This window comes from Sipha flava, unplaced genomic scaffold, assembly GCF_003268045.1.
Source record: "Sipha flava isolate LNK unplaced genomic scaffold, YSA_version1 130_pilon_pilon, whole genome shotgun sequence".
NCBI lineage: Eukaryota > Metazoa > Arthropoda > Insecta > Hemiptera > Aphididae > Sipha > Sipha flava.
Window position 1 is genome coordinate 1002244 of NW_020271756.1, and position 11072 is coordinate 1013315.

Here is an 11072-nt window from a genome sequence, read left to right on the forward strand (position 1 = left end):
TTTGTATCGAACGATATGGCAATTAACTACATCTACCGTCACGTTTAAACCTTCGAAAAATCTGTAACTGGTTTATCAGTTTTTGGTTATACTTAATTATACTTAATATGTATTATATTTCTTGTTTTTGGTAAATAATAAACACAAAACTATTTAATTTCGAAATACGGTCAGATTCAGATGGTAGACTTCTTGCAAACTTTTCTATAATAAACCAGGATATTTTTTCAATGTATGCATATTTGTGTAGTAAAATTAATATTTTTCTATTTACTTTAACAACATATTTTAAATAAACGTCTACGAAGTAATATCTTATTATGTATATAATACATAATTATGTATGTAATTTAATATGTCACTGTAAAGTAATTAAGTAATAAATCTTAAAGTTTATTAAGGAGAGTATGCCATGTAGAAATATCAATACGTCGTTGGTGATCTATGATGACTTATGATAATATTACATTTCGTTCATTGTAATACCTACGTTTTAACTTTGCAAAAAAATTAGTCGATGGCAAATGTTAAATAACGATTACCGTTGGTCATTTTTCTAAACTCAATGGCCCTGAAAGCTTCTAGAACACGGTCTATCGCCCGAATCTCGGTAGCCAACGACCAACAAAAATTCGTTTCCGGGATTTAATAATATTCTATTTTTATGATAATAATTTGTACATTGTTATAAACACGTTTTAAAATTCGGATTTTTAATGAAAATTGCATTTATAATTAGTAATTATTATTTGTAAGTACTTATTTGTAAGTGTTTATTATCAAAATAACTAAATAATATTAGACGTGAACTTTCACTTTATTTTTAACCAGTGAAAAAACGGAAAAAAATATTAAGTATTTAACGATAAGAAAAAAAAATTTAAAAAATCATCGTTAACGCTTTACGAATCAAGTATTGTATTTTTCCTGTTCACACAAGAGATGCGAGTTGCAAATACACAATAAAAACCTCAAAAGAACATCGATGTTAAATTTCAAAGAAGAAAAATAACTAAATTAATAACTTAAAAACTATGTTCTGACTATCTTAATATGTACAAGACTTTTAATTTTTTATTGTTAATACGTTATGATAATGCATTATTCTCACTTAAGGGTTCACTTTGAACGTGTTAATATGTGATCACGAATCAGGAATAAAAGCTCAAGACATCGTATAACCAACCTTTTTTTTTTCCTTTCGTTATCAAGCATTTTACATAATTTGCTTGGCTTTTGTATTCTATTGTGTACAGTGGCGGATCTGTGGAGGGGGGTGATCGCCCTACATCCTCCCCTTGTTTTTTTTTTTACAGATTTATTTAATATTTTTTGTATAGGTATATATAATAATTTTATAAATACCTATAAATTATTTGTATGAGTAGGATGTTTCACGATAATGGTTGTGATCACGGTTCTTTATACGACCGAGGATGTGACCAAGCAACCGAGCTATAACCATTGATTTTATAATATACAGATAAGCCGAGGTATAGGAATATTTGGAAATCGTATTTTTAAGAAGTCATTAATAAGTTTGCAAATGAAAAAAAAAAATGTTAAATTACTATTATAATTAATATTTTTGAATAGTGAATTTTTATAGGTACTTAAATAAAGATACCTAGTTAATTATTTGTATTAAGCGTTGTACTTATTTTTCAATAAATTGGTTAAATAAATTATTGTTATTTATTATTGGTCAAGTATTCATTGTACTCTATATATCACTTATAAATATTCCTATCCACCCCCGCCCCTGATTGTGTATTCATGGTTGTAGTGAACTAAAAAATATTTCGAAAGCTTAAATCGCACTTGAATTTTCGGGCCTTTCAATGCACCGGTTGAAAACAAAATAAAATATACCAGAATGGCCTTTTTCCGAGAAAGCATACATGATACGTATGTATTGGTTTGGTTATTATACCCGTTTGCAGGTTATAAAAATGAATTGACGATATCGGATTATGAGATCAGAAATTGCCACTCTCAATACATGTTTGGAATTATGGGTACATGACAATGACCTGGTAGCCTTTGCTCTTAATCAGTGTATTAATTATTTTGAATTCAATACGACCGTATCAGTTACAAAACATTTAATGGTGAACACGTTTGTTATGTTCGCAAAGGTCGCGGCAATAATTACGGATGAAATAAAAATTATTAATAATCACAAATTGATTAACAAAAACAAATAGGCACAAATTCTTGGAATTATTAATATGACCTAGACATACTCAAATTATATTTAGCACATATTAATCATATTAAAGTACCCGCACCTAATACGGGCTACGTCTGAATTGGGCAAATTATGTATTTACACATATATTAAGTGTAAACTAAAAATGCCATAATATATATTGATGTATCATTTGTGCATGTTTAATTTAGTTTTATCATTTTTTATTTTTTTTAATTAATTATTATTTTAGTTACAAAAATAAAAAATAAATATTATTATGCATACGTTATATAAAGTGTGCGCTAGTAATTTAATAAATGTAAATCTTTTGTTTTTTTTATAATTTTCTTGTTACTTTAAAAAAATTTAAATTAAAATCCTTAAGCTTATATGTATCATAATTTAAAAAAAAAATCCTCGAGGAACACCTTGTACATGATTTAATTGCATTTGAAGTATAAGTTATTGTTGTGTGTACACAATTAATTGCATTGTGAGGGTGATTCGTGCGTTATCGAATTGAACTTTAAATGCGTTACAGGAGTATAAACGTTAGTTCAAAGTTAAATGGCCTACAAATAAGTACAGTGATAAAATGTAGAGTGAATGAAAAAAACATGTTAGCCAGTTCTCGATGATAACAAAAAAAAAAAACCTTAAGTCAAGGATTTAAATTTAAAGAACACAATACAAGAAGATTAAGGTTTATTTAGATAGACTTGAAGTTGTTGAAACGCAAAAATATACACACCTACTATACGTATTTTAGACATTTACTCGTATGATTGTAGTCCGCAATTGAAGTATAAAAATAGATGGTTATAGAATATATAAAATACAAATTGACACTAAATGTGACCTAACAGAATGAATAACAAAATTATTTTTGATAAACTTCAAATACGATTTCAAGGATACACGGGTAATATGTTAAATTCGAAACTAATCTTTATGTTGATTATTAAGTTAAATAACGTAATCAATAAATAAATTATCGGAGATAATATTCATTAGTATAAGTAAATATCGTTATCGATATTTTATTCGTATGACGGTTGATCGAATTATTTTGTAACAATTGTATTTTTCCTGCAACAATAAATCAGGATAATCTAAGTAACAGCATTTGTATTACTTTTTAAACGTGATGAAATTATCGTAATTTTATGTTATAAACGTAGTAGCAATTTCAGTTCAAGTCGTCTACAAAAAACGAAGATGTATAATATTTTAGTACCTAAACAGTGTGTTAATACAAATACCATGAAGAACTAATGTTTGTAAAGGATGGTTTTAAAAAAAAAATATTATACCCCACGTAAAAGTCATTAATTTCAATAACAAAAAAAATGACAAACAACGTATACACGCATACATTTCATTCGGAATTGCGTAATGAAAACTATTTTAATTTTAGGTTTCAATAAAATATCATTGGTTGGTATGGCGAAGGATGGGTACACCGAATGTATTTGACGTGGCTGTTTTAACAGAAAAAGGATAAAAATAATAATATTAATCAAGGGCGAATTTCGAGCAAGTATAGTTATTTAATAAATATAAAATAGAACATTCAAATATATATATATATATATATGGAGACTGTGCGTTACGTTTTCTTTTGTTTTACGTTTCTGAATGCACAAACGGATTTCCGAGCGATGATATAATAGTAATAATAACGCGTCAATCGGGGGAGGGGGAGAAGAGACAAGCGTAAAAATTTACCGAATTCGTCCGAAGGACTTTACGCGCGAGCGCGTTATATACATAAAATTGAAATGAAAAAAGTTGATATAATTTTTTTTTTTTTTTGTTATCCTTTTAGTATTGTGTGCGCGTATACACCTCTATAATACGTGTACGCGTCCTGTATTATTTATAGGTACACACGGTTAGTGTCAACAATAACGACGACGACGACGACGACGACGGAGCGTTTGTTCGAGTACAGTACAGTAACGATAATAGCATTAATAATCATAATAATGATATATATGGATACATTATAATAAAGGAGAGACTCGATCCGGGCGGCCACCTTCACAACCAAGGTCCCCCCGCGTGCACACACATAAACAAATGTATATACATTCACACACACTTACATGTATATTAAAGTCTCAATGCCGCGGTGTCCGGAACAAGGAAGAGAACGGACGCGCGCGCACGCTCGAGTATTATCAACGTTAAGAACGTGCGAATAGTGCGAATCGGAAGTGAAGCGTGTATACCTACACAACGATTTGCGCGCGTAACCACAATCGCGGCCGCGTATCCGTTCGCAATATAGTAAAAGGCGCGTGAATCGCATGGTGTACAACCACACACACACACACACACACACACCCACACACGTTCATTATGTTTTAATGACGCAACCCTAAATAAATATGCACCAAATATATAAAATACACAAAAATATGCGCACGTACACATACACACACATACACATCCCTAGCGACAATTACTCGCACACGAGCATACGCGTGAAAAAAAATCCAACAGACTCACGCACGCGCTACCTACATTCGCATATGGGATAAAAAAAAAAAAAACACGACATCCGTTTCACTCTCTCGTAAACTTTGTCTCTATGTCTCTCGCAAACTCTCACTTTCGACGGTGTTGCGTCCGTATAAACGTAACACATAATGCGATATGATAATATTCTCCTCTCCGTTTACGCGCTCGAACCCGTGTTGCGGGATATCGGCGGCGCGACGGGCCGACGTTTCGCCGGCGGCGGTTGCTGCAACGGCCGCGGTGGGGGCCCGGCGACATTGAACCAACGGCGGTCCAATAACCCTGGACAGATCGGTGCACATGTTATATAAGCAGGTGAACGCCGCGGCAGCGTTTTAGTTGATTTTTTAATACGTACAGCCGTAGATTAAATACGCGACCCGTCACGCAGCCGCGGAAAAAAAATAATAAATTTAACCCTGCGCAAAATCGCATCGACGCCATCCCCGGGGGGATTGTATATCCGACGACGACGACGCCGCCGCCGCCGCCGAAGCAGCCGAATCACGTCGCGTACATGAAAACAGTGTTCGGGGGGGGCGACGAGTGGACGTGCGTGTGCTCTGTTTAGTTTTTTCTTCACGTTGACATAAGACGCGTGCGGGAAAACCGTTTCGCGTACGCGTGTGTGTGTGTGTGTGTGATACGTTTGTAGTAAACCGTCGTCACGTGGTGTTCGTGTTTCGCTCTAGCTCTCGCGTGTGATGTGCAGGTGAACGTTCGCGCGCAGTACAGCAACAGAGAAGTACTATGGCAGCGACGATAGCACCAGAAGAAACGCAGCAGAAGATCGAAGAGATCGCGACCACGGTTGTCGGGGAAGAACAACAACAGGGTCCGGCAGTTGGCGAGCAGCAGAACCACACCGAAGATATAGTTGCACCTCTGCCGTCAGCAAACACCACCGCCACCGCGCCCGTCTCGATCGTAGGCAAAGCTTTCGACTTGAAACGCGCTAGCGTGTCGTCCGTGGACAGCGACATATCCCTATCGTACGACGCGGCTCCGTTCTACCCGCGGTCCCTGAAACAGAACGGCATGTCGTCGTCCGCGAACAATTCGAGCGGCTCGGGCACTGACGACGGTGGCCGGCATCACGCTTCGGTCGGCGACGGCGCGATCACCAACACGGACTCGTCCGACTCGGCGTACGAGGGCGGCGGTCAGGTCAAGTCGGGTGACGAGTCGACGCCGTTCGTGGCGCCCGACGATGAGACCACCAAGCGCATACTCGACCAGGTGGAGTTTTACTTCTCGGACGCGAACATTGTCAAGGACGCATTCCTTCTGAAGCACGTGCGCCGCAATAAGGAAGGCTACGTGTCGCTGAAGCTCATCTCATCGTTTAAGCGGGTCAAGCACCTGGCCAAGGACTGGCGAGCCGTCGCGTACGCCATATCGAAGTCGGAGAAGCTGGAGCTGAACGAGTCGGGCACGAAGCTGCGGCGCAAGGAACCGCTACCCGCGTACGACCAGACCACGCCGTCGCGCACCGTGGTGGCCATCAATCTGGCCGAAGAGAAGCCGGTCACCATCGAGACGGTGGCCGAGCTGTTCCGTGGCTGCGGCGAGATCGCGCTAATTCGCGTGCTCCGGCCCGGAAATCCGATACCGTCGGACGTGCGACACTTCGTCAACAAGCATCCGGAGATGGGCAACAACGTGAGCGCGCTTATCGAGTTCGTGCGCACCGAATCGGCGCACAACGCGATGAGCAAAGACTGGTCTGCGGAGAAGGCCAAGGACGGGCAGAGTATGTGCGTTCTGGAGCTCAACGCGCCCGCGTCCAAAAAGAAGGCCACTGCGGCCGCGAAGAAGTCGCCGATGAACCGGCTGTTCGACAACGAGTACAACACGTCGTCGTGCCAGAGCGGCTCTGAGTCGGAGGACATGCGTCAGAAGATGCGCGTGCAGCGCAAGGTATCGGCCAACACGCTAATGCGGTCTGACTCGTCGTGGAACCAGCGCCGGTGGTCCCGGGACTCGGGCACGGACAGCACGGGCTCCGTGTACTCGCGCCGCGATTCGTACATACCGCCGCAGCTTCACGCGCAACCCGGCGACTTCGGCCACGGCAGACGCATGTCGTCCGGTTGGGACTCCAGCTCGGAGAGCTACTACTCCGGCCGTTCGCGGTCCAGCAGCGGCGCGTCCATACCGGAAACGTTCGGCATGCGGCGCTACTCGTTAGCCAACCGCCCGGAACACCAGCACCAGCACCAGCAGCAGCAGCAGTTGCAGCAACAATCGTGCTGTTGCTGCGGCCACAATCAACCACCGCCGCTTCCGCCGCCGCAGCAATCGATGGCCATGCGCAGGCATTCGTCGCAGGACAACCATCATTACGACATGAGGCGGTGCAGCACGAGCAGCAGCAACAGCGGTGGTGCCGGCGACATGATGATGCGCAAGGACTCGACGTCAGAATTCTGTTGCGGTTCGCCACGTGACAGCTTCCACAACAACTGGTCGCGCAAGAGCAGCTCGTCGTCCATGGGCGAGGGTGGCAGGCGCCTGTCCGTGGACTCTGACTCCTCCGGGGGCAGAGGACGGCGCCCTAGCTTAGGTTTGGTGACGCCCGACAACGTGGTCAGGATGCCTAAGGGACCGGATGGTTGCGGCAGCCGCGGTTTCCAGAGGGAACCGCTGATGGACTCCACGCTTTACGAGTGACACGATAAGAACACGACGACACCGAGACGACGCACGCGCAAACATTTAAATCAGAAAAAGACGCGATAAACAAAAAAAAAATAAATTTAAATAATAAATAATTTATATCGATCTATATATTTATTATAATATATTATTAGTACGAATAGTTTTATATTTAAGCGGTTTGGATATTTAGCAGATACTTGTAAAATAAGAAAATGAATCTTAAGTGATACGGACCAAGCGTTTCGCGGGGATCCCTTTATATTCTATATTATTATTATAATTATTACATGTACATTTATGTCGCATATGCCACGTGTGCGCGCGCACGCGCGTGTACGGAGAACCATAATTAATCGGCTGTACGATTTTATTAGTTGAGGGTATCAGACATTTTGTATGCGAGTATTTACTCGTGTTTGTATCGTTTCGCATGTGTACAGATAGGAGCAAACCACCCGGTAACACAGGTCCTCATCGACAGATTTCACGTACAACATTATTGTTAGCAACGGTTTCGATTCCGCATTAATTTATAATGATTTAATATTTATTAAATTGGTATACACGCAAACACACTATCAAGCAATTTCATGTGTACTTATGTAATGTTTATAATATTTAAACAAGCTATTTTAATTTATTATTTATTGATATTGTATTATATATCGCTTGAGAGTAAAACAATATTTAACTATTTATGACATTATTTATAATGTAATATATTGTCGATATAGACATTTAATTTATTAAGTTATTATATACTATCGATGTATAATGTTATCGCTATATTTGTAAAACCACATCGTATTTAAGTATTTAAGTATAATTTAATTACGGTTGGTTTATTTATTTATATTAATGCAAATAAACGTAATATTATATAGATGTATTATGAAATTGTAGGTATGGATTTGTAGATCGTTTAGCAACATAGTTCCACTTTACAATCCTCTGTTACTGTACAACGAAGTCGTCCACCATCGACGTTTTCTTCTTGTCTTTGAAGTTCTTTTCAATAATGCTTTCATGAGCATAAAACTTGGAGTAGTTAATAACAAATCATCTTCTTCACTTGATGACATTTTAATTATAAAAATTACAAATATTCAAATTAAACACAAATAAATTTCGTCCTGGTTAAAAGGCTTTATACTTCACTTAAATGTCAAAAAATTAATAGTCCTTACTCGACAGCAGCTGTGTCGATACTAACTAAATTTGTTGTATTTTATTGGAGCGAAGATTTTTGTAGAAGCGAAGACTGACGAACACGAACGACCGAACAGTGTAAACGGTCGTGGCCGAATGTCAAGCGAATATGCGTTCACATTCGTTCGGTAGAATTTTGTTCCATTCGTTCGCGTTCGCGACCTAATGTAAACACACCTTTACAGTTTTTTAACTACTAACGGCGCTAACGTTTAATTTTTGTTTATTAGTATATTTAGTATATAAGGAGTTAGTGAATATCGTAAGTAAAATATTATTATAAATTAAGAAATAATAAATGAATAGTTTTCATAAAAGAATGAGACGTAGTCAATCGGAAAAGTATAAATGATTGAAACAAAAAGTAATGATATCCCACCAAAAACATATATGTAAAATGAGAGTCAAGTTCAATACTATAATAATAATAGGTATAATATATACCTTTGTTATTGACTTCAACGACAATAGAAGTGACATCTAAATGGGTGCCAAGTTCAATGGTCAGTCCTGAAATTTATAACTTAGGATAATATATTGAAGCCTAAGGTCTGACTTGGTTACAAATTATATTATAGGCTTCGCAAGTTTTAAAGCTGTGAGTTTTTATTTTTTTTTTCCGAAAATCATCTTCACTCTTCCATTACTGTTTCAGTAGGTACTTAATAATAATTTGTATATGAAAACTAACCAAGTCAGATCTTGGCTTTAATATATTATCCTGTTATAAGAAAAAATTATATTTTAAGTTGTTATAAAATATTTTATGTTGTTATAAATAAATTTCAGGACTGACCATTGAACATGGCACCCATTTAGATCTCACTTCTTTTATCGTTGAAGTCAACAACCAAGGCATATATTATAGTATTGAACTTGGCTCTAATTTTACATATATGTTTTTGATGGGCTTTTATACAGTTCAACGATAAAGGCAACACAAAATATTTCAAACGCATGACCTTGTATGCAATTCGGGTTTTTTGTAACGCATAAAAAACATACAATTACATTTATTTTTGATAAATCTTAATTTTGAAAAGAAATTCTGCGCATGCACAACAAAATAATTTTTTTTAAATGGTACCCCCGATTTTTGAGTTAAAATTTGAATTATGTGAATTTTTTCAAGCAACTTTAACCTTTAAGGTTTTGCTCTATCTTCAAAATTGACTGATTGAGAATGAGTTAAATTTTCGATTTGTAACATTCGTATCTATCGTATTTTTCAATAGTCTACTTTTTTTTTTGAGTTTTACTTATTCAAAAGTAATTTCATATGAATTTTTCTTAAAAATGAAGTGTACTATCATAAGTATAAGTAATTTATATTACTTTTAAAAGAATTTTAATTCAAATTTCTTTTAAATGGTATAATTTTTGTTAATTACAACTAATACATAAACAAACTAAACAAACTAACACATATTCTGTTATTTTAATTTAACAAAATTTTGATTTAATTGAACAATTAAATTATATACAGGTGAGTTTTGATTACATTATACAATTCATCGTATAAATTGCTCGAAGTTATTACCATTATTTGCAATGCATACTTCACACCGTCGCAATATTTCTCTGTGTGTTGCAGAAAGTATTTGTTCCTCGGTTAACTATGCACACGTAATAATTATTTTATTTTTCGAATCTTGAAAATCATTTGGTAAGTTAGAATAGACAACTGTCTTCAGATATCCCCATACAAAAAAATCCAAAGGTGTCAAATCTGGTGATCTTGGCGGCCATTGTAGTGGCCCATGAGTGTCCATCCATCTATGATTAAAAGTTCTCTCTAAATATTTGCGAACAATTAATGCATTATGCGCAGGTGAGTTAAAATTTTTATAGAAGTAATAAAAATTACTTGTATATATAATAGTATACTTCATTTTTAAGAAAAATTCATTTGAAATCACTTATAAATTTGTAAAACTTTAAGTAGATTATTGAAAAATACGATAAATACAAATGTTATAAATTGAAAATTTAACTCATTCTCAATCAGTCAATTTTGAAGATAGAGCAAAACTTTAAAGATCAAAGTTGCTTGAAAAAATTCACATAATTTAAATTTTAACTCAAAAATGTGGGGTGCCATTTAAAAAAAATCATTTTGTTGCGCATGTGCAAAATTTTTTTAAATTAAGATTTATCAAAAATAAATATAACTTTATGTTCTTTATGCATTACAAAAAACCCGAATTGCATACAAGGTCATGCGTTCGAAATATTTCATGTTACCTTTATCATTGATACACTGTATACATGGTTGCCTACCATGTTTTCCCGATTAAAATATCTTCGTAAATATAAATTCATTCGATGTCCCGCACTCGTAATGTGTGCATCTAATTTAATTGATAATTACGATTTTATTAAAAATCTAACTAAATTCTTAATCGTTTTTGTTCCGAAAAGTGTTAAAAAAACTAAAATTTTTAAATGCTTTTTAACAAAAAAAAAAATCGCCGTCCGTCTG

The 11072-nt window shown here is 36.5% G+C and overlaps 1 protein-coding gene across 1 annotated transcript; it reads left to right on the forward strand.

Annotated features, from left to right (window-relative positions):
* The first annotated feature begins 5048 nt into the window (after nucleotides 1-5048).
* Nucleotides 5049-7952, forward strand: LOC112694490. Its single transcript, XM_025569965.1, has one exon. It carries the CDS (start codon nucleotides 5471-5473, stop codon nucleotides 7391-7393), a length of 1923 nt encoding a protein of 640 aa, XP_025425750.1. The 5' UTR covers nucleotides 5049-5470; the 3' UTR covers nucleotides 7394-7952.
* Nucleotides 7953-11072: the final 3120 nt, after the last annotated feature.